Genomic DNA, 24,129 nt, shown 5'->3' on the forward strand with positions numbered 1-24,129 from the left:
GTGTATGAAATCTTTTCAAATCTTTACAATGAATGGCCATGCTATAGGGTGGGAAACATTTGAAAAACAGAAAATATCTTAAATCCTTTTCCACACCCACAGGTGTTGTTATAATTGATGATCATCCTGAAGTAACAGTAATTGAAGATCCCCAGTCAAATTTGAATGATGATGGTTTTACTGAAGTGGTATCCAAAAAACAACAAAAACGTTTACAGGATGAAGAACGCCGAAAGAAGGAAGAACAAGTCATACAGGTTTAAATCTGGTTTCAACTTGTTGCTGGTTATTTACATTTGTTGCCCAAAGTGTATCAGCAAATGTTCAAGGTTTTTATCTACTTGTAATGTCAAGACTGTATTCATTATTCAGGTGTTAAGAGTGACATCATCTTCCCAACTTTAAATCATTTTGACCGGAATCAAAGGAAATTTTAAATAAAATATAAGGACTGTAGCTCCTTATATTTTGACTTATAGCAAAGACCATCTTTTTTTTCTTTTTTTTTTTTTATACTTTAAGTTCTAGGGTACATGTGCACAACGTGCAGTTTTGTTACATATGTATTCATGTGCCATGCTGGTATGCTGCACCCATTAACTCATCATTTACATTAGGTATTTCTCCTAATGCTATCCCTCCCTCCTCCTCCATCCCACAACAGGCCCTGGTGTGTGATGTTCCCCTCTGTGTCCAAGTGTTCTCATTGTTCAGTCCCCACCTATGAGTGAAAACGTGCAGTGTTTGGTTTTCTGTCCTTGCGATAGTTTGCTGAGAATGATGGTTTCCAGCTTCATCCATGTCCCTACAAAGGACATGAACTCATCCTTTTTTATGGCTGGATGGTATTCCATGGTGTATATGTGCCACATTCTCTTAATCCAGTCTGTCATTGATGGACATTTGAGTTGGTTCCAAGTTTTTGCTATTGTGAATAGTACTGCAGTAAACATACATGTGCTGTGTCTTTATAGCAGCATGGTTTATAATCCTTTGGGTATATCCCCAGTAATGGGATGGCTGGGTCACATGGTATTTCTAGTTCTAGATCCTTGAGGAATCACCACACTGTCTTCCACAGTGGTTGAACTAGTTTATACTCCCACCAACGGTGTAAAAGTGTTCCTGTTTCTCCACATCCTCTCCAACACCTGTTATTTCCTGACTTTTTAATGATTGCCATTCTAACTGGTGTGAGTTGGTATCTCACTGTGGTTTTGATTTGCATTTCTCTGATGGCCAGTGATGATGAGCATTTTTTCATGTGTCTGTTGGCTGCATAAATGTCTTCTTTTGAGAAGTGTCTGTTCATATCCTTTGCCCACTTCTGATGGGGTTGTTTGATTTTTTTCTAGTAAATTTGTTTTAAGTTCTTTGTAGATTCTGGATATTAGCCCTTTGTCAGATGGGTAGATTGCAAAAATTGTCTCCCATTCTATAGGTTGCCTGTTCATGCTGATGGTAGTTTCTTTTGCTGTGCAGAAGCTCTTTAGTTTAATTAGATCCCATTTGTCTGTTTTGGCTTTTGTTGCCATTGCTTTTGGTGTTTTAGTCATGAACTCCTCGACCATGCATTTGTCCTGAATAGTATTGCCTAGGTTTTCTTCTAGAGTTTTTATGGTTTTAGGTCTAGCATTTAAGTCTTTAATCCATCTTGAATTAATTTTTGCATAAGTTGTAAGGAAGGGATCCAGTTTCAGCTTTCTACATATGGCTAGCCAGTTTTCCCAGCACTATTTATTAAATAGAGAATCGTTTTCCCATTTCTTGTTTCTGTCAGGTTTGTCAAAGATCAGATGGTTGTAGATGTGTGGTATTATTTCTGAGGCCTCTGTTCTGTTCCGTTGGTCTGTATCTCTGTTTTGGTACCAGTACCATGCTGTTTTGGTTACTATAGCCTTGTGGTATAGTTTGAAGTTGGGTAGCGTGATGCCTCCAGCTTTGTTTTTTTTGCTTAGGATTGTCTTGGCAATGCAGGCTCTTTTTTGTTTCTGTATGAACTTTAAAGTAGTTTTTTTCCAATTCTGTGAAGAAAGACATTGGTAGCTTGATGGGGATGGCTTTGAATCTATAAATTACCTTGGGCAATATGGCCATTTTCATGATATTGATTCTTCCTATCGGTGAACATGGAATGTTCTTCCATTTGTTTGTGTCCACTTTTATTTCGTTGAGCAGTGGTTTCTAGTTCTTGAAGACGTCCATCACATCCCTTGTTAAGTTGGATTCCTAGGTATTTTATTTTCTTTGAAGCAATTGTGAATGGGAGTTCACTCATGATGTGGCTCTCTGTCTGTTATTGGTGTATAAAAATGCTTGTGATTTTTGCACATTGATTTTGTATCCTGAGACTTCGCTGAAGTTGCTTATCAGCTTAAGGAGATTTTGGGCTGAGACGATGGGGTTTCCTAAATATACAATCATGTCATCCGCAAACATGGACAGTTTGACTTCCTGTTTTCCTAATTGCTACCCTTTATTTCTTTCTCCTGCCTGATTGCCCTAGCCAGAACTTCCAACACTGTGTTGAATAGGAGTGGTGAGAGAGGGCGTCCCTGTCTTGTGCCAGTTTTCAAAGGGAATGCTTCCAGTTTTTTGCCCATTTAGTATGATACTGGCTGTGGGTTTGTCATAAATAGCTCTTATTATGTTGAGATACATTCCGTCAATACCTAGTTTATTGAAAGTTTTTGGCATGAAGGGCTGTTGAATTTTGTCGAAGGCCTTTTCTGCATTTATTGAGATAATGTAGTTTTTGTCTTTGCTTCTGTTTATGTGATAAATTACATTTATTGATTTGCATGTGTTGAACCAGCCCTACATCCCAGGAATGAAGCCAACTTGATCTTATTAGATAAGCTTTTTGATGTGCTGCTGGATTTGGTTGACAAGTATTTTGTTGAGGATTTTCACATCGATGTTCATCAGGGATACTGGTCTAAAATTATATTTTTTGTGTGTGTCTACCAGGCTTTGGTATCAGGATGATGCTGGCCTCATAAAATGAGTTAGGGAGGATTCCCTCTTTTTCCATTGATTGGAATAGTTTCAGAAGGAATGGTACTAGCTCCTCTTTGTACCTCTGGTAGAATTCAGCTCTGAATCCGTCTGGTCCTGGAGTTTTTTTGGTTGGTAGGCTATTAATTATTGCCTCAGTTTCAGAGCCTGTTACTGGTCTATTCAGGGATTCAGATTCTTCCTGGTTTAGTCTTGGGAGGGTGTATGTGTCCAGGAATGTATCCATTTCTTCTAGAGTTTCTAGTTTATTTGCGTAGAGGTGTTTATAGTATTCTCTGATGGTGGTTTGTATTTCCGTGGGATAGGTGGTGATATCCTCTTTATCATTTTTTATTGTGTCTGTTTGATTCTTCTCTCTTTTCTTGTGTATTAGTCTTGCTAGCAGTCTATCAATTTTGTTAATCATTTCAAAAAACCAGCTCCTGGATTCATTGATTTTTTTTTTGAAGGGTTTTTTTTGTCTCTGTCTCCTTCAGTTCTGCTCTGATCTTAGTTATTTCTTGCCTTCTGCTAGCTTTGAATTTGTTTGCTGTCACTTTCCTAGTTCTTTTAATTGTGATGTTGGGGTGTCGATTTTAGATCTTTCCTGCTTTCTCTTGTGGGCATTTGGTGCTATAAATTTCCCTCTACACGCTGCTTTCATTGTGTCCCAGAGATTCTAATATGTTGTGTCTTTATTTCTGCCTTCATTTCGTTATGTACCCAGTAGTCATTCAGGAGCAGGTTGTTCAGTTTCCATGTAGTTGAGCGGTTTTGAGTGAGTTTCTTAATCCTGAGTTCTAGTTTGATTGCACTGTGGTCTGAGAAACAGTTTGTTGTGATTTCTGTTCTTCTACATTTGCTGAGGAGTGCTTCCAACCATGTGGTCAATTTTGGAATAAGTGCAGTGTGGTGCTGAGAAGAATGTATGTTCTGTTGATTTGGGGTGGAGAGTTCTGTACAAGTCTATTAGGTCCACTTGGTGCAGAGCTGAGTTCAAGTCCTGGATATCCTTGTTAACCTTCTGTCTTGTTGATCGAATATTGACAGTGGGGTGTTAAAGTCTCCTATTATTATTGTGTGGGAGTCTAAGTCCCTTTGTAGGTCTCTAAGGACTTGCTTTATGAATCTGGGTGCTCCTGTATGGGGTGCATATATACTTAGGATAGTTAGCTCTTGTTAAATTGGTCCCTTTACCATTATGTAATGGCCTTCATTGTCTCTTTTGATCTTTGTTGGTTTAAACTCTGTTTCATTAGAGACTAGGATTGCAACCCCTGCGTTTTTTGTTTTCCATTTGCTTGGTAGATCATCCTCCATCCCTTTATTTTTAGCCTATGTGTGTCTCTGCACGTGAGATAGGTCTCCTGAATACAGCGCACTGATGGGTCTTGACTCTTTAGCCAGTTTGCCAGTCCGTGTCTTTTAATTGGGGCATTTAGCCCATTTACATTTAAGGTTAATGTTGTTATGTGTGAATTTGATCCTGTCATTATGATGTTAGCTGGTTGTTTCGCCCATTAATTGATGGAGTTTCTTCCTAGCATCGATGGTCTTTACAATTTAGCATGATTTTGCAGTGGCTGGTACCACTTGTTCCTTTCCATATTTAGTGCTTCCTTCAGGAGCTCTTGTAAGGCAGGCCTGATTGTGACAAAGTCTCTCAACATTTGCTTGTCTGTAAAGGATTTTATTTCTTCTTCACTTATGAAGCTTAGTTTGGCTGGATATGAAATTCTGGGTTGAAAATTCTTTTCTTTAAGAATGTTGAATATTGGCTCCCGCTCTTCTGGTTTGTAGAGTTTCTGTGGAGAGATCTGCTGTTAGTCTGATGGGCTTCCCTTTGAGAGTTACCCGTCCTTTCTCTCTGGCTGCCCTTAACATTTTTCTCATTCATTTCAACCTTGGTGAATCTGACTACTATGTGTCTTGGGGTTGCTCTTCTCGAGGAGTATCTTTGTGGTGTTCTCTGTATTTCCTGAATTTGAATGTTGGCCTGCCTTGCTAGGTTGGGGAAGTTCTCCTGTGTAATATCCTAAAATGTTTTCCAACTTGGTTCCATTTTCCCCATCACTTTCAGGTACACCAGTCAAATGTAGATTTGGTCTTTTCACATAGTCCCATATTTCTTGGAGACTTTGTTCGTTTCTTTTCACTCTTTTTTTCTCTAAACTTTTCTTCTCACTTCATTTCTTTAATTTGATCTTCAGTCACTGATACCCTTTCTTCCACTCAGTCGAATCAGCTACTGAAGCTTGGGCACGTGTCACGTAGTTCGCGTGCTATGGTTTCAGCTCCATCAGGTCATTTAAGTTCTTCTCTACGCTGTTTATTGTAGTTAGCCTTTCGTCTAATCTTTTTTCAAGGGTTTTAGCTTCCTTGCAATGGGTTTGAACATCCTACGTTAGCCCAAAGAAGTTTGTTATTACCAACCTTCTGAAGCCTACTTCTGTCAATTCGTCAAAGTCATTCTCCATCCAGCTTTGTTCCATTGCTGGCAAGGAGCTGCGATCCTTTGCAGAAGAGGCGCTCTGCTTTTTAGAATTTTCAGCTTTTCTGCTCTGGTTTCTCCCCATCTTTGTGGTTTTATCTACCTTTCATCTTTGATGATGGTGACCTACAGATGGGGTTTTGGTGTGGATGTCCTTTTTGTTGATGTTGATGCTGTTCCTTTCTGTTTGTTACTTTTCCTTGCAACAGCCAGGTCCCTCAGCTACAGGTCTGTTGGAGTTTGATGGAGGTCCACTCCAGACCCTGTTTGCCTGGGTATCACCAGCGGAGGCTGCAGAATAGCAAATATTGCAGGACAGCAAATATTGCTGCCTGATCCTTCCTCTGGAAGCTTTGTCTCAGGGGCACCTGGCTATGTGAGGTGTTAGCCCCTACTGGGAGGTGTCTCCCAGTTAGGCTACACGGGGGTCAGGGGCCCACTTGAGGAGGCAGTCTGTTCTCAGAGCTGAAACACCATGCTGGGAGAACCACTGCTCTCTCCAGAGCAGTCAGACAGGGACATTTAAGTTTGCGGAAGTTTCCGCTGCCTTTTATTCAGCTATGCCCTACCCCCAGAGGTGGAGTCTACAGAGGCAGGCAGACCTGGTTGAAATGCGGGTGGGCTTCCCCCAGTTCGAGCTTCTCAGCTGCTTTGTTTACCTACTGAAACCTCAGCAATGGCGGACACCCCTCCCCCAGCCAAGCTACCACCTCGCACTTTGATCTTAGACTGCTGCCCTAGCAGTGAGCAAGGCTTCGTGGGTCGGGATATAATCTCCTGATTTGCCGTTTTCTAAGACCATTGGGAAAGTGCAGTATTAGGGCGGGAGTCCCGATTTTCCAAGTACAGTCTGTCATGGCTTCCCTTGACTAGGAAGGGGAAATCCCCTGACCCCTTGTGCCTCCCAGGTGAGGTGATGTCCCGCCCTGCTTTGGCTTACCCTCCTTGAACTGCACCCACTGTCCAACCAGTCCCAGTGAGATGAACCAGGTATCTCAGATGGAAATGCAAAAATCACCCATCTTCTGCGTTGATCACACTGCGAGCTGAAGACCGGAGCCTTTCCTATTTGACCATCTTGGAATGGCAACTGCTACTTCCTCAAGACCATCTTTACTTTAACAACATATTGTATACTAGGGATACCTTATTTGCCCCAAGGCAAAGTTGAGTTGATTTTAAATTATCTTGGAAAGCTAATGAACACAAATGTCACGAACCAGTAGATTTTGGATTCCTGGCCTACAAAAGTATCTGTTGTAATCTATATTAGTTCATTTAAATACACGGTGTGAATCAAGATAAATTATTCGTTTAATTGCATATAACCTTTGGAACCAAATTTTCAGAAGTCATTTTTTTAGGAAGGTAAAATAGTAGTGCATCTCCCCTGTATCATAACATACCAGCCACACTGCCCAAATTAATGTCTGTGGCAAATATATGAGTTAAGACTGTAAGTCGCATTTTGTTAGCTTAGTTAAGGTTTGTTGCCAAATGAATTTACTGCAAACTTTCTTAGTTCTTGAATTTCAGAATTGTGTACTGGTATGTCGAGAATGTACAATACCTATTTGTCTTTTGTCTCAATATCATCTTGGCTTCTCATCATTTAAAATCTTATTAGCAACCCTGACATTTTGTATTTTGAGTACCTATTTTGCAAAGTAAAGCAGCCAAGTTAGTGGGAGTTAGTTTTGTTAAAAGTTGCATTTATGAACTGTTGCTTTCAGCTGCATTTTTGACAAAAATTGTCCCTGTTAATTTTTTAAGGTCTGGAACAAAAAGAATGCAAATGAAAAAGGAAGAAGCCAGACTTCTAAGCTTCCTCCAAGATTTGCCAAAAAACAGGCTACAGGAATCCAGCAAGCACAGTCTTCAGCCTCAGTTCCACCTCTAGCTTCGGCTCCACTTCCACCTTCAACCTCAGCCTCGGTTCCAGCCTCAACCTCAGCTGCAGTTCCAGCAACCTTAACTCCAGTTCTAGCCTCAACCTCAGCTCCAGTTCCGGCCTCAACTTTAGTTCCAGTTCTGGCCTCAACCTCAGCTCCAGTTCCAGCCTCACCCTTAGCTCCAGTTTCAGCCTCAGCCTCAGTCTCAGCTTCAGTTCCAGCCTCTACTTCAGCTGTAGCTATAACCTCTTCTTCAGCTCCAGCCTCAGCCCCAGCTCCAACCCCCATCCTTGCCTCAGTTTCAACTCCAGCTTCTGTCCCCATTCTTGCCTCAGCCTCAATTCCCATTCTTGCTTCGGCCCTAGCACCAACTTCAGCTCCAACACCAGCCCCAGCAGCCTCTTCCCCAGCTGCCCCAGTCATCACAGCACCAACTATCCCAGCCTCAGCCCCAACTGCCTCAGTCCCACTTGCCCCTGCCTCAGCCCCAGCCCCAGCCACCACCCCAGTCTCAGCCCCAACTTCCGCCCCGCCTGCTCCAGCCCAGACTCAGACACAGACCCACAAACCAGTCCAGAATCCACTACAGACTCCATCACAGTCTTCAAAACAGCCGCCACCGTCAATTAGGCTGCCTTCAGCTCAAACACCTAATGGCACAGATTACGTAGCCTCAGGAAAATCCATCCAGACCCCACAGTCACATGGCACTCTGACAGCTGAATTATGGGATAACAAGGTGGCCCCACCAGCTGTGCTGAATGATATCTCTAAGAAATGTAAGTTACAAAAGAGAAGTGAGGGGTGGGGAATGGCATGGGAATACTGAGGTTTCTGTTCAATTTTATTTATGTACTCATTAAGTGTTTTCTAGCCATCTCATTTTTTTATTGTAGGAAAAAGTAATAGTAATCCTCTCTTAACTTTCTTAAAATTTTTGTTTTAAGCATGTTTAACAAGCATATTATATTTTATGGAAATAATTTTGTGTTGATGAGAAAATAATAGGCAATGTTTGGGGGAGACTTGTACATGCATACCTCATTTGATTACACTTTGTGGACACTGCATTTTTAAAAATTAAAAGTTCATGGTAACTGCGTCAAGCAAGTCTTCTGGTGTCATTTTTCCAACAGCATGTGCTCATTTCATGTTCTGTGTCACATTTTGGTCATTCTTGGAATGTGTCAAATTTTTCATCATTTATCTGTTATGGTGGTCGGTTATCTTTGATACTGTAATTGTTTTAGGGTACCGTGAACACCCAAATAAGATGGTGAACTTAATTGATAAGTGTTTTGTGTGTTCTGACCACTCCATTGACCAGCTGTACCCTGGTCTCTACCTCTCCTGGACCTCCCCATTCTTTAAGAACACAACAGTATTGAAATTAGGCCAATTAATAACCCTCTAGTGGCTTTTAAGTGTTCAAGTGGATGGAAGAGTCATGTACGTCTGACTTTAAATCAAAAGCTGGAAATGATTAAGCTCAGTGAAGAAGGCATGGTGAAAGCCAAGATAGGTCAAAAGTTAAGTGCTACTTCAGTAATCAATACTAATGATAAGAAAGTAAAACAGTCTTATTGCTGATACAGAGTTTTAGTGGTCTGGGTAGCAGGTCAGTCCAGCCACACCATTCCCTTAACCCAAAGCCTAATCCGAAGCAAGACCCCCATCTCTGTTTAATTCTGTGATGCCTGAGAGAGGTGAGGAAGCTGCCAAAGAAAAGTTTGAACCTAGCAGAGGTTGGTTCAGGAAGTTTAAGGAAAGCAGCCACCTCTATCACATTAAAGTGCAAGGTAAAGCAGCAAGTTATCCAGAAGATCCAAAACTGAGATAATTGATGAAGGGGGCTACATTAAATAATAAATTTTTAATGTAGACGAAACAGCATTCTTTTGGAAGAAGATGCCATCTAGGCCTTTCATGACTAGAGAGGAGAAGTCAATGCCTGGCTTAAAAGGACAGGCTGACTCCCTTGTTAAGGGCTAATTTATCTGGTGACTTGCAGCTGAAGCCGGTGCTCATTTACCATGTTTGAAATCCTAGAGCCCTTAAAAATTATACTAAATCTACTCTGCCTGTATTCTAGAAATGTAACAACAAAGCCTAGATGACATCACATCTGTTTACAAAATGGCATACCTAATTTTTTTTTTTTTTTTTTTTTGAGACAGAGTTTCACTCTTGTCACCTAGGCTGGAGTACAGTGCAGTGGCGCGATCTTGGCTCACTGCAACCTCCACCTCCTGGGTTCAAGCAGTTCCCCCTGCCTCAGCCTCCTGAGTATCTGGGACTACAGGCACACGTCACCCTGCCTGGCTAATTTTGTATTTTTTGTAGAGACAAGGTTTTGCCATGTTGGCCAGGTTGGTCTCGAACCCCTGACTTCAGGTGATCCACCCACCTCAGCCTCCCAAAGTGCTGGAATTACAGGTATGAGCCACCATGCCCAGCCCATACCTATTATTTTTAAGCCCATTGTTGAGACCTACTGCTCAGGGGGAAAAATGCTCAAAAGCTTTCCTTCAAAATATAAGCTTGTTGACAAGGCATCTGGAAACCCTAGAATTGTGATGAAGGTAATACAGGAAGATTTATGTTGTTTTCATGCCTTCCAACATGGCATCCATTCTGCAGCCCATGGATCAAGGAGCATTTAGACTTTCAAGTCTTGTTATTTAAGAAATACATTTTCTAAGGCTACAGCTTCCATAGACAGTGATTCCTCTGATAGATCTGGGCAAAGAAATTTGAAAACCATGTGGAAAGGATTTACCATTCTAGACTCCTTTGAGAACATTAGTGATTCATGGAAGGATTTCACAATATCAACATTAATAGGAGTTTGGAAGAAATTGATTGTAACTCTCACGGATGACTCGGAGGAATTCAAGACATCAGTGGAGGAAATAACTCTGACGCAAAGAAAGTTGTTTCTTGTGATGAAATCTCCTGGTGAAGATGCTGTGAACTTTGTCGAAATGACAGCAAAGGATCTAGAATATTACATAAACTTAGTTGATTAAACAGCAATGGGATTTGAGACTATTGACTCCAGTTCTTAAAGAAGTTCTACCGTATGGGTAAACAGTATCACATACTACAGAGAAGTCATTCATGAAAGGAATAGTCAATGTTACAAACTTCATTGTTGTCTTATTTTAAGTAATGCCACAGCCATGCTAGCTTTCAGCAAACACCATCCTGGTTAGTTAGCAGCCATCGACGTCTCCACTGGCAGGACTCCACCAGCAAAAAAATTACGATTCAAAGACTAACATGATGATTAGCTTCTTTTTTAGTGGTAGTTTTTTTTTTTTTTTTTAAGGTATGTACCTTTTTAAAGACATGATGCTATTACATATTAGACTGTAGTATAATGGAAACAGAACTTTTGATATGCACTAGGAAACCAGAAAATTAGTGTGACTTGCTTTATTGCAGTACTTGCTTTATTGTAGTGGTGTGGAACTGAACCCACAATGTTTCTGAGGTATGCCTGTATGTTGATACATAATCTTTGTAAAGTGTGATTTGAAAAGTGATTGTTTTATTGGCTGGCTAGTAATAGCCAAACAATAGGAGATTAAGGAAAGGGTTAAATGAGTTAGAGATTATTAGACTCTAAATCTTAATCGTGTTTCCTATGGCTTCTTCTTTCCAGTAGGTCCCATTAGTCCACCACAGCCACCTTCAGTCAGTGCATGGAATAAGCCCTTAACATCGTTTGGATCAGCTGCTTCATCAGAGGTAGGAATAGGCTTTTAACAGCATTGGTGGGGTCAGCGTGCTGGGTTTTCCCTAGCACTTCAGTGTGGCCGGGTGTGGTGGCTTATACCTGTAATCCTAGCATGGTGGGAGGATTGCTTGAGTCCAGGAGTTTGAGACCAGCCTGGGCAACATAGTGAGACCCGCCTGGGCAATGTAGGAAAACTCTGTCTCTACATACAAAACAAAAAATCGCCGGTTGTGGTGGCATGTGCTTTTGTAGTCTAAGCTACTCTGGAGGTGAGGTTGGACTATCACTTGAGCCTGGGAGGTCAAGGCTACAGTAAAGTCATAACTGTGCCACTGTACTCCAGCCTAGGTGATAGAGCAAGACCCCATCTGGAAAGCAAAACAAAACTTATAACATGCCTCAGAATTAACCTGGAGGGCAATTAAAACTTAAGATTGCTGAGCCCCATGCCCATAGTTCATGACTTACTAGGTCTGGGTTGAGGTTTGAATACTTTGGCTGCTACATCTTTACATTTATAAGATGTGTCACTTTTAGGCATTAAACACTTGTTTTCAATTTAGTCTCAAAATTTTAATGATACAGAAAGTAAAAGTGCAGTTATTGTTTTCTGGACTTTTCTCCCATATTTCTATCTTGAGGACTTAAGTAATATAAGTATTTAGAAACTGTTTATAGCAGATTGTTATTCTAACATAATTTCTCAAATGTGATACTGGTAAATGACTGTTAGGGGTCAGTGATTCTTCATTCATTCATTGAACGAAAATTTATTAAGCACTCACACTATTCTAGGTAGTGTTCTAACCTGTGGGCTTACAAAACTGGTACTAAAAACAGTCAGAAAGCCCTACCCTCATGGAACTTCCATTGTCCTGTGAGGAGAAAGCACTAATAAAAAAACATATTGTGTGTTTAATGGTGATCAGCACTGTGGAGAAAAACAAAGCAGGGAAGGTACATAAGGAATTTTCCATGGTTCACAAAGACAGTTTAGGGTGACCACAAAAGCCTACTTAGATAATGCTTGAGTTAAAGACTTGAAGGAGATAAGAGAGCATGCTATTCGAATGTCTGAGGAAAGGAGATACCAGGTTCAGATTGTAGCAAATACGAATGCCATGAGACAGCAGCACGCTTGGTTTGTTTGAGGAAGTTCAGGGAAGTCCATGTGGCTGGAGTGAAATAAGAGATGGAAAGAGAATAGATGAAGTTGGAGGTCACACCTGAGTAGCAGGTGGATCCTACAGGGCCTATGGAAGAGGTAGGAAGACATTGGAGGATGTTGAGCAAGGAGTGACAGGATCTGACTTCTAAAATTATTCTGGGTGGTCTGTGAAAAATAATCCATAGGTGGCAAGTGTAGAAGTTAGAATATTACAATAATCAAATGATGATAGCTTAAAACCTGGGAAGTGGCATGAAAGGTCATGAGAAATAGTTTCTGAGTATTTTGAAGATTAAGCTGACAAGATTTACTAAAATGTTAAATGGGGTATGAAAAGGGACAGAGGAGTTAAAGTTAGCACCAAAATTTTGGGGTTGAACAGTAGGAAATACTAGAATTTTCAGTAACTGAGATTGGAACGTTCTAAATGGATCCGGTTCGGGGTGAAGATAAGTTCAGTTTTTGACATGTTAGATTTAAGATGCTTATTATATCTCTTAGTGGAAATGTCAGGTAGTTGGATATGAGTCTGTAGTTCAGAAGAGTTCATCTAGTTTGAAGATAACGAATTTGAAATTGTTAGCATATAGATGATGTTTAAAGTGATAGAATTGTATAAGGTTACCAAGGGAGAATGAGAGTAGTTAGGAAAGAGAGTCAAAAATTAAGTCTTGGGGCTTTCTGACTCCAGGAAATGTAGGAATTAGAGAAGCTAAGTGATTAGAGAAGTATCCTAAAAGGCAAGTGAAAGATAAGTTCAAAGAAGGAATAGATTAAGTGTGTCAGATGGCTGCTGGCAGGTCAATTAATATAAGTGTTCAATTGATAGTTGGAGTTATATGATGGTCACTGATGACTTTGATAAGAACATTATTGGTAGAGTAGTAGGGATGAAAGCCTGGATGAAAGAGTGAGTTTAAGAGAAAATGAAAGGAAAGATGAGTACCATTTTCTCTCCATATCTGTGGAGATTGATTTTCACCACCATAATAAACCAAAACCCAGGGATGCTCAAGTCTCATATAAAATGAAGCAGTATTTTCATATAACCTATTCACAACCTCCCTGTGTACTTTAAACCATCTCTAGATTAATTATATACCTAATACAATGTAAATGCTATGTAAATTGTTGTTACACTATATTATTTAGGGAATAATGACAAGAAAGAACAGTCTGTTCTTGTATAGTACTGACACAACCATTTATTATTTTTTTCTGAATATTTTCCATCCATACTGGGTTGAATCCACAGATGTGGAACCTGCAAATAAGGAGAGCCAACTGTATACGAATGTCGTTTTGCTATAAAGGAGTACAGAAAAAAAATAGGGCAGTAGAAGAAAATATAGTTGAGATTTTAATTTTTTTATTTTAATTTTTGTATAGCCTATAGGTGCTGAAAGAATTTTTTTTCGTTAAAGAAGTCTTCCTGCTACTTCTGTCTCCACTCCAGTTTTCTGACTTAGTAGGTCTAGAATAGACTTCATCATCTGTTTTGATGTTACAGATTCTTCAGAGAACTCTGTACAGCTCAAGAGTCACTGCATTCAATATTTAAGAGTTTCGGTTTAGTAATTTTTCTTCTGCATGTTGGTATTAGCATTATGATTAGTCATAGAGAGCATTTCAGGATTTTTCATGCTGGTATGAAGGACAGAGTGGAAGATTGTTTCCCAACTGCAAGATTTTTCTTGCAGGCATTCTACAAGTTTACAGTGATAAATGGGTGTTTACACTTACCTTCAGTCAGTGGTGGAACAAGATATTTTAGTGGTGTCTCATTTTTCTCTCATACTTTTTTCTTCATTGTCTTTATGTTCTTTATGTTTTCTATATAGAAGTTGATTTTTTGTGAATGTCATACATTATTTTGGAGTTTTTCCTCATGATAAAATTTTGTGTTAGCAAAGCTGATATTTCATAGGATGGAAAGAATTCCCTAATGGACTTTTTCTTGGATTATTCTGGTGAAATAGAGCTCTTAATGATTATTTTACTTAAAGTTATCAATGTTAGTTACACCAACTAGCCTTACAAAGACTTGATATTATAATATTGTCTAAACTTTTATCATTCTTTGTATTACGTATTTTTCATAAACACTTTCATTTCAAAGGATATAACATTCTCTAATAGTCATTAACTTGACAGTTATTTTTCTGTTTTTCTACTCATTTAAATATGTACAAGTTCTTAACATTTTTGTACATACAGTTAATAACCTTCACAATCTACTTCATTTTCTTTTCTAATACTAACTGTACACTTAAGCTTAACTGACTGTAGAATTTCAACATTGACTAAAGCAAAGAAATTTTTATTCTAATTTACGTCAGTATTTTCCAATACATTCATGCGTTGCTTAACAACAGAGATATATCCTGAGAAATGGGTCATTGTGTGAACATCAGAGTCTACTTAGACAAACCTGGATGGTATAGCCTATGGCTCCTAGGCTACAAACCTATACAGCTTATTACTATACTGAATATTGTAGGCAGTTGTAACACAATGGTAAGTATTTGTATTTCTAAGCATAGAAAAAGGTACAGTAAAAATATGATATTATAATCTTATGGAACCACCCTTGTATATGTGGTCCATCGTTAGCTAAACATCATCATTATATGGCACATGACTGTATTTGAAGGTGACTATTTAGATATTAAAAATAAATCTGAATTACATGCCTTGTTCATACTCTTGACATTATATCCTGGTAGATATAACATTAACCTTATGTAGTAATTGACCATGCTAGGTTTGGGAATGCCAAAATTGACATGGAGTAGTGATTCAATTATTAAAAGAAGCTTTAGTTGAATTTTGACACTAGTTTTGTTTTTTTTTTTTTTTTTGTCTTTTCATGAAAAGATTAATTGTAGCAAAGCCCTAGGTCACCTAACCTCCTGCTTGTCTGTCTTCTACAACTGTTCCCCATACCTGCTATGCTTCAGCCTCACTGACCTTTTTTTGTTCTTGATGTTTACCCTAGGTATGTGGTCTCCCTAAACTCTTTCCACTGATCTTGTCTTCTCATTCAATGTCAGTGTGTCCTCCTCAGGGGCTTTCTGTGTCTACCAGTCTAGTAGTTGGTCTCTTAACCCTTTTTGCATATTGCTTATCTGACTTTTCAGTTCTTTATTTGCTTTCCCTGCTAGAATGCAAATTGTGCAGTTAGACTGATTAGCACATCTGATTAGCACAAAGAAGGTGCTCAACAAATTAGCTGGGGTTTGTTTGTTTGTTTGTTTGTTTGTTTGTTTGTTTGTTTTTGAGACGGTCTCGCTTTGTCGCCCAGGCTGAAGTGCAGTGGCACAACCTAGGCTCACTGCAACTTGCGCCTCCTGGGTTCAGGTGATTCTCCTGCATCAGCCTCCTGAGTAGCTGCGATTACAGGCACATGCCACCACACCTAGCTAATTTTTGTGTTTAGTAGATACAGAGTTTCACCATGTTGGTCAGGCTGCTCTCAAACTCCTGATCTCATGATCCGCCCACCTTGGCCTTGAAAAGTGCTAGGATTGCAGGTGTGAGCCACCATGCCCGGCCCAAATTAACTGTTTAATTGGTGGATTGATTGCTTAGATGTGTGCTCTACGTTACCAGTCGCAAAGTTTGTATTATATTTCTTAAATTTCATTTTCAAAGCAGACTTCTGAGAAGCAGGTGACACTCAACTACTGTCTTTTATTTCCAGTTCATTCATCTGTTTGTTGGTAGTGGTGTCTTTGTGTGTTACTTTTACGATTGTTTTAAATGAGGAAACAGCTTGAAGCTGTGCTTTGCCCATGATCACACTCAGGAGAGCCAGGACTTTAAAAACTTCAGTCTTATGCGAGTTTCATTTTTCAGTTGTTCAGATAAACAACAGTTAAGAGAAAATTCTCCTAAAATATAATTAACGTCAGTCTCAGTTAATATGTAGATTGCCTTAAACCTTCTATTGTACTTAAACTATATAGTACTTCATAAATCAGTCACATCTGAACTATGCTTTGCAAGCAAGTTTTAAAATATTCTTTTACTAGGGAACGAAGAATGGTCAAGAAAGTGGACTTGAAATTGGAGCTGATACAATTCAGTTTGGTGCTCCAGCTTCAAATGGAAATGAAAATGAAGTTGTTCCTGTGCTTTCGGAAAAATCTGCTGACAAGATACCTGAACCTAAAGAACAGCGGCAAAAGCAGCCACGGGCAGGACCTATCAAAGCCCAGAAGGTAAATATACTTTATAATCCAGATAAAATTTTATGAAGGCCAATAACATGAAGAGCAAATAATAGTTTTAAAATTGAACTTAGTTTTAATGAATATCTTTGATCATGATGCAATGATGAAAGATATTCATTTATCATAAACATAGTTTTATCATAAACATTTGACTTTAGCTTCCAGATTTGAGTCCAGTAGAAAACAAAGAACATAAACCTGGTCCCATTGGAAAGGAACGTTCATTAAAAAATAGAAAAGTAAAAGATGCCCAACAGGTGGAGCCAGAAGGACAAGAGAAACCAAGCCCAGCTACAGTCAGAAGCACAGATCCTGTCACGACAAAGGAAGCTAAAGCAGTCTCAGAAATGTCTGCTGAAATAGGAACAATGATCTCGGTATCATCTGCAGAATATGGTACTAATGCAAAGGTAAGCCACATGTAGGGATTTCCAGTTCAGTAGATGCAAACCATGTCTAAAATGAATGAGAAGAACAGCAACAGTCTGCTTTTTTTTTTTCCTGCTGAGGCATATAACTCTAGAGGTTATTTCTACAAAGAAGATTTTATTTCCTAGTATGCATATGTAATCTAAAGAAATTCTTTATAGCAAATTATATTTCTTTTTGAGGAAACTTACTCTAAATTCTGGACTATTTGAGTAGTTTAAAGTGAAAAACATCTACACAAAATCGGAATACTTTGAAAGATGGCTCTATATCACTTTTAATATAAATAAAATTACTGTGGAACTTTATCTTGCCCACTGGTGACATTCTAAAGTCAGGAAGTAAGGCAGACTTTTAGTAACTCCAGTATAGTCAGTTTTCTTTCATAGTTGGAACAGATAACTGTTTCTTTGGTTGAGCACTAGAGGCTGTTAACTCACATTTAGGAGCCACATTGAATGAAACATGTATCTAAAAATACTCATTAAGACAAGATATGTTGATTAACTATGGGAACTGACACTTGTGGGAATAGCAAACCTATCTGCCATTTTTTGTTGACTCTGGGACATAAACTCACTGAGAAAAAAGTTACATGCAATTTTTTATATTATCTGAATATTATTCTCTTTTTAATTGCCATACAACTGAAATCATATAAATAATAGCTTATGTGGTCCTACTCTGCCATATTTCAAAATGAGATTTGTGACAGGAAATAAGGCGTATACCCTAAAACCTAAGTAATTGCAACAACTAAGATCTTAGTAATTGATAGTGAGCTATAGAATGAACATGGGTAATAACCCACAGAAATAAATATTTGGTACTATTGACAGAGTCTCCTAGTACTAAATGTACAAGAATGCAGCAGTAGTTGAAATGCTGTCATTTTGGTGGTGAGTCTGTGTCATATTATTCCATTGTTAGTTAATTAATTGAATGAGTTGAGTCTTAAAGTCTGCTGTCTTCTCCTGCTTTCTTCCAGAACAACTTTACAACTATTAGGCTATCATTAGAAAGTGAGCAATTTGGCCAGGTGTGGTGGCTCATGCTAGTAATCTCTGCACTTTGGTGGACTGAGGCAGGCAGATCACTTGAGACCAGGAGTTCGAGACCAGCCTGGCCAACATGGCAAAACCCCATCTCTACTAAAAATACAAAAATTAAGTAGGCATGGTGGCTCATTCCTGTAATCCCAGCTACTTCAGTGACTGAGGCACGAGAATCACTTGAGCCTGGAAGGCAGAAGTTGCAGTGAGCTGAGATCATGCCACTGCACTCCAGCCCGCATGATAGCGAGACTCAAAAAAAAAAAAAAAAAGTGAGCAATTAATTCAGTTTAAAATGTATTTTCTTTTTCTATTACTACTTCGCAGGAGTCTGTAACAGACTATACTACACCCTCTTCTTCTCTGCCTAACACTGTGGCTACTAATAACACAAAGATGGAGGATACTTTGGTTAATAATGTAAGTAATCAGTTTGAGATGTGGCAAGTTTGGATTGGAACCTGGCTATTACTATCTAGTACATTATTTCATGTTTTATTTACTGTAGCGATCAATATTTAGCTCAGGGAAAGAGTTGGTAGTAAATCTGTTTTTAGGAGCGCTGTAATATAATTAGTAAAAGTAATCAAAGCTGAGTTTTTTTATTTTTCCTCTGAAAGCCATCTGCTTTCCATTTAAGATGAAGGTTTGGGGTGTGCGGGCTTGGTTTCATATAAATACTAATCTTATTAACCTGGTATTGGTAAGAAGTTGTTTTAGCTCTCACATTTTATAAATTCAACATGAATGGTTGGTGATTTTGTTTTCTTATATAAAACCTTTTTATAATTAAGTGAAACTTAACTTATTTGAGATGACTAAAATTAGAATTAAAAGACAACTATAGAATTCCCAAAGAATCAAGTATGTCTTTAAAAAAGAAAAAATACCAATGTGTTAACAACATTCCTTTTGTGTAGATTGAGCTATAATGTGTTGTATACATAAGTACACCAAACACTCTGAGATGCTCTAATATAAGGTGATGTTAAGTCATGTTGTAACTTAGGACCTAGTTTTCTAGAGCAACCATGTTACTAATATAGTTGAAAGTTGTGTTTAAAAGTCTGTACAGTTCATCATTTTGCTTAGTTCACTTACTGACAGATGAAAAATTGTTAGCCCAGAAACATTAGGTAGCTTGCCATAGTTGTACAGTGTCATTTATTTAGAAGAACATTTTAAAAGTTATTTGCATGGTCCTTATTTTGGAGAGCAGGTGTGATGGAAATTTGGTTAGTGCTCTCTGTTTTAAATATAACCTTCTATAATAAGCAAAGGGTATCAGACTAAAATGTTGATCATCCTTTTTAAAAAAAATCTTTTACAGATAACTATTTAAAGGTCTGTCACAAAGAGCTTTAACTATCACTTTGAGTACAAAAATCTTTATTATCTTCTTTCTTTTTTTCTATGCTTTCTATTCTTCCCTCTAGCATCAAGTATATGGAATTTTAGAAAGGTGAGCTGCATTAGGGGTCACTTGATCCAATTTTTGTAGTTCAGCTGAAGGACTGTACTAAATATGTAGCTGAGAAAAGGAATAGAAAGGAGTGAGTCACACATTTTTTTCTTGGTGTTGAGAGCTCTCCAGGAGCTGATTAATGTGATTTGTTCAACTTTCCTCCCCACCCCACCCACCCCCCACTTTTTAAAATGAGAGTGGTTTAAATATATATGTATATATATATATTTTTTTTCTTTTTTTAACTCCTTATACCTCCTGTGAAAAATAATGGAAGACTTGGGAAGGAAGAAAAGACTTCCTTTCAGTTTAAGCAGTTTAAGTGCTGTGCTGTCACTGTCTAGATTATGAAATATTCAATCAGTAAAATCTCAATAAAGTTTAATTATACTTTGTGTCTTTTCTCATTTTTAAAAATATATAGAATATTTCTACGATATTGGTTTTTAAAGTATATGATGCTTTTTGCCAGACTACCCTCTGAAAATGATTTATAAAATATGAATAAGGAAGAAAAAATTATTATTCTCAGAACCCTTAAAATTCACTGAAAATATCCAGATAAGCATTTTGATGGTTTCTGTGTGATCTATAAGGCTAATTAATTGAGCGACTTCTATACTGATAACTAGTGGAGGCAAGAGACCTAGTCTCATATATAGGTGAATAGTCTGCATGCAGTTGTTAGCAGTGTAGCCAGTGTATATTTGAACACAGAAAGATCAGTTTGGGTCAGGGAGCATTATAAATGGTCATCAGTTTCAAAGGATTTCACAGTGTTGCTTACTTGTGCCAAGTGTGTTGGTGATTCTGAACTCAATGTCGAGTTAAAAACAAATGTCCTACATGGGAAAAAATTTAGGACCTCTTGAGATGTCCTTTTTTCTTTCACTTATCTGTTTGGGGGTTCCATTTTGTACATAGAACTTTTGTCTTTTTAAATTATACTTGAAAATGGCTTATTTCTCTTATTGGGGCTTAATACACTTTTTTTATGGTCTTAACTGATACATGTTGGTTAGTAGTATTAATAGTATAGTCATCTTGTATCTTGAATGCCTTGAAGATTAAATGCAGGTGGCATTTTGGATTATCATAGCACAGCTGCTTTCAACATGTATGAAAGAATCTCCATTAGGTAGTCCATAGTATCACAAAGTAATTACCTTAAAACTCTCAAGCATCCCAGTTATTTTTACTGAACAACTGAATGAACCATCCAAAACGTAATACATAATAAAGTCCCAAGATCCAGAGATAAAGGCAGTGAGTTTCTAATATCTTAGAGTTTCTAACAATATTTGCCATAATTTTATTACTATAGCAGAACAGTTTTATTATAATGAGGTGGTGCTAATAGTCCATACTTTCTTCCCAAGATTACTTTTGTTCTTGAATCTTGTTATAAAAAAGTTTACCGTATTGCAGGAAAGAGATTAATGTTTTATATTTTTGCTGTCATGTTAAATACTTTTGGTTGGAGCCAGTAGATGCCCTATATATGGTGAAGGTTTTATTCCTTAGAGCTTTGCTATGCAGCCTGTAGACCAGCAGCATCAGCATCACCTGGCAACTTGTTTGAAACCCAGCATTTCAGGCCTTAGCATAGACCAATTGAATCAAAATCTGCATTTTATCAGCATCCTCAGGTGATTTATGTACATATTAAAATATGAGAAGCACTGCCTTCTGAGTATACACCTTATATCTGGTGCAGACTCTCTGCCAATTTACGTATGAAAAGACAGATAATAATTTCCCTTCAGAAGTTTTATCTGAGATATCCTTAATTACCAACTACTATAAACACAATGTGACTCTTAAATAATCACATATTTCTGTTAGCTCTGATGAAAATTAAACACTACCCTTAGAACACCTTAGCATTGTCTTTAATGGGGCTGTCATAGTAGACACATAGTTAGATTGTGATATGTGTTGCCTACCTTTTCAGGTGCCCCTGCCCAACACCCTTCCCCTCCCTAAGAGGGAGACTATACAACAGAGCTCCAGCCTAACTTCAGTTCCTCCCACTACTTTCAGCCTCACCTTCAAGGTATGTACAACATCCATCTCTAAGAGTCCTTAATTGTTGCATGCAAGGGTACATAAGTTAACAATATTCGTGTGGCATTTTTACTAGATTGATGTGGTAAGCAACAATACTAAGCTGAGGAATTAGAGTGCTATCAAATTATACCTTAAAGTTTTATTAGCTTCTGATACCACTAAGTGGTGATGTGATATCCTTATATTTAAAATGAGACCTATTATGCTTGTGAATTTTTTCTTAAAAATATAGGAGAGTATTTTTCCATGTTTGTGTTAAGTTCCTCCCAGATATCTTAATAATTTTTGGATATATGGGTTTGTATACAAAAAATGCAATCTTATAATTTCATGTTTTTATGATTGTGACCAAAATATTAAGTACTGATAATAGTAAGAATGTTGTTTGTCTTCGCTGTAAGTTATGTGTGAATCGAATGAATATTGTATGATTATTTTATGGGAAGATAATTAACACGTATGCTTTATAAATGACATCAGAAGATTTTCAGTTGATGTTTTTTGGATAATTAATAAGAAGGGAAAAGAGATTCAGCACTTTTTGATGTCAAAATGTTTTGGCTTTTTTTAATCTATTGTAATTTTGAGCTATGTTAATGATTTTTTTACAGTTGTGTTGTTTGAGAGTGTTTTAAATCAGTTCATCTTTGGAGTAGTCAGTCGTTTAAAAAAGTGCAAACATGGAATTAAAGGAGGTTTTTTTTAATAAAAATTTTTTTTAATAGAGATGGGGTTTCGCCATATTGCCCAGGTTGGTCTTGAACTCTGGGCTCCAGCAATCCACCTGCCTCAGCCTCCCAAAGTATTGGAATTACAGGTGTGAACCACCACACCTGACCAAGGGAAGATTTTTTTAAGTCTATTTATCTCATTGGTGTCCTTTGTTCATAATCCAGGCAAGTCCTTAATCTCTAATATGGTAGGGCTTCCTGATGTTGCACTGGTTGACAATCTCTTTGATGGTCTTCAGTTGGGATCACAGGAACTTTGTTATTTTACAGTGTGGCCAGTATTCATTTTGGACTCATACTACTTTTGTCCCCTTATCTTCTCCCCTCTCTGCCCAACTTCTTTGTAAGAGGCTTAGCAAATGTAAGTTTGAGGTCGTAAAATTTTATAAGACAACAGCTTCTGCTTTGTGCCATCCCTGTCTTTGCCCAGTCTTTACTGTTTACTGCCAATTCCTGTTCAGCCTTTTCTGTTGTCTTTTGGCTTGAATGATTGTCTCAATCTGCGTTCCTTATTTAGTCTTACTTATATGGTTTTTGTCATTACACTAGCAAGGTAATAATCTAATTTCACATAAGCAAATATAGTGTCATCTTTAATTATTTTTAAGCCAGTATTTATTTTGTTAGAATACCTATTCAACTTTGCCTTTCACTCATGCTTTTAACATTCCAAGAAGAAATATATACACTGAGAATTAAATTTAAATCAAATTGCATTAGCTTAAAACCTCTGATTTCTTTATTTTTTACTTCCTCTGCCATGTCCTTTTTATTGTAGTAATATATAAAGCATAGAAAATTATATTACGTAGTAAATTCTTACTTATTATCAGTGGGTTCATGGAAACTGCAACTTTAAGCAAAACAGTGTACAATGGATCCATAGAATAGCATCATTTGGTTCAGTGCCACTTGTTCTAAAGTTTATGAGAAAAAATATTGATTATACATTGTTGTGCTTAAAGTCACAGTTTCCAAGAACCTATTGACAATGTTAATTTTTTATGGACATCATTGACAGAATATGAAAAAATGAGTATAGTTAACTAATTGTACTTTTAGTTTCACTGAATTTCCAAAAATATAAACTTTAAATTATCTTTCTGCTTAAGGAATGGAATCAAATCAAACTGTGGCCTGTATACATACATGTGGCCTATATGTTATGTAAGTTTGATTAGCTATAACTTAATTTATATGTTCTTAGTAAAACAAAATTGGCATGAAAGACATTGTACTCTGTCAACTTGCCCTAAACCACAAAATCTCAGATGGTCCAGGTAAATTACGTTATAGCTTACTTCCTAAATTCCCCCAAGACTTTTATTTTAAAATAAAACACATTTGAAATCAACCAGGTGATTTTGAGAAAAAGAAAAGATTTTAGATTTTTCTCAAATATAAAAGTGTTCTATATTTTAAATATCCAATGATAACAATTAGTCTTAAGAAAAGGTTAAATTATGAATAGTGTGTTTTTAAAGGAAGGCAGGGTAAATTATGTACTATTTCTCAAAAACCTTTTTTTTTTTTTTTTTTTTGGAGATGGAGCCTCATTCTGTCGCCCAGGCTAGAGTGCAGTGGCACGATCTCAGCTCACTGCAAACTCCGCCTCCTGGGTTCACACAATTCCCCTGCCTCAGCCTCCTGAGTAGCTGGGATTATAGGCGCACACCACCACGCCCAGCTAATTTCTTTTGTATTTTTAGTAGAGACGGGGTTTCATTATGTTGGCCAGATTGGTCTCAAACTCCTGACCTCATGATCCACCCACCTCGGCCTCTCTAAGTGCTGGGATTACAGGCGTGAGCCACCATGCCCAGCCTCTATTTCTCAAAATTCTTATAACCAAAATAA

At 37.8% G+C, this 24,129-nt stretch overlaps 1 protein-coding gene across 22 annotated transcripts in view; it reads left to right on the forward strand.

The window, feature by feature from the left end:
• PRRC2C (proline rich coiled-coil 2C) overlaps positions 1–24,129 on the forward strand; it is a 106,726-nt gene that overhangs the window by 62,750 nt on the left and 19,847 nt on the right. For 16 of the 22 annotated variants that reach the window (XR_012422036.1, XM_005539987.4, XM_045392758.3 and 13 more), the window contains exons 18-24: positions 103–257; positions 7,262–8,159; positions 11,048–11,133; positions 16,325–16,513; positions 16,684–16,935; positions 18,334–18,426; positions 21,426–21,527. Coding sequence is in view for 21 of the 22 variants with exons in the window: in XM_005539987.4 (XP_005540044.2) it covers positions 103–257; positions 7,262–8,159; positions 11,048–11,133; positions 16,325–16,513; positions 16,684–16,935; positions 18,334–18,426; positions 21,426–21,527 (1,775 nt within the window). In the remaining variant the exon portion in view is untranslated. The remainder of the gene's footprint in view (positions 1–102; positions 258–7,261; positions 8,160–11,047; positions 11,134–16,324; positions 16,514–16,683; positions 16,936–18,333; positions 18,427–21,425; positions 21,528–24,129) is intronic. The other 6 variants (XM_005539979.5, XM_074010851.1, XM_074011103.1 and 3 more) reach the window with 4 other exon arrangements.

This window comes from Macaca fascicularis, chromosome 1 (genome assembly GCF_037993035.2).
Source record: "Macaca fascicularis isolate 582-1 chromosome 1, T2T-MFA8v1.1".
Lineage (NCBI taxonomy): Eukaryota > Metazoa > Chordata > Mammalia > Primates > Cercopithecidae > Macaca > Macaca fascicularis.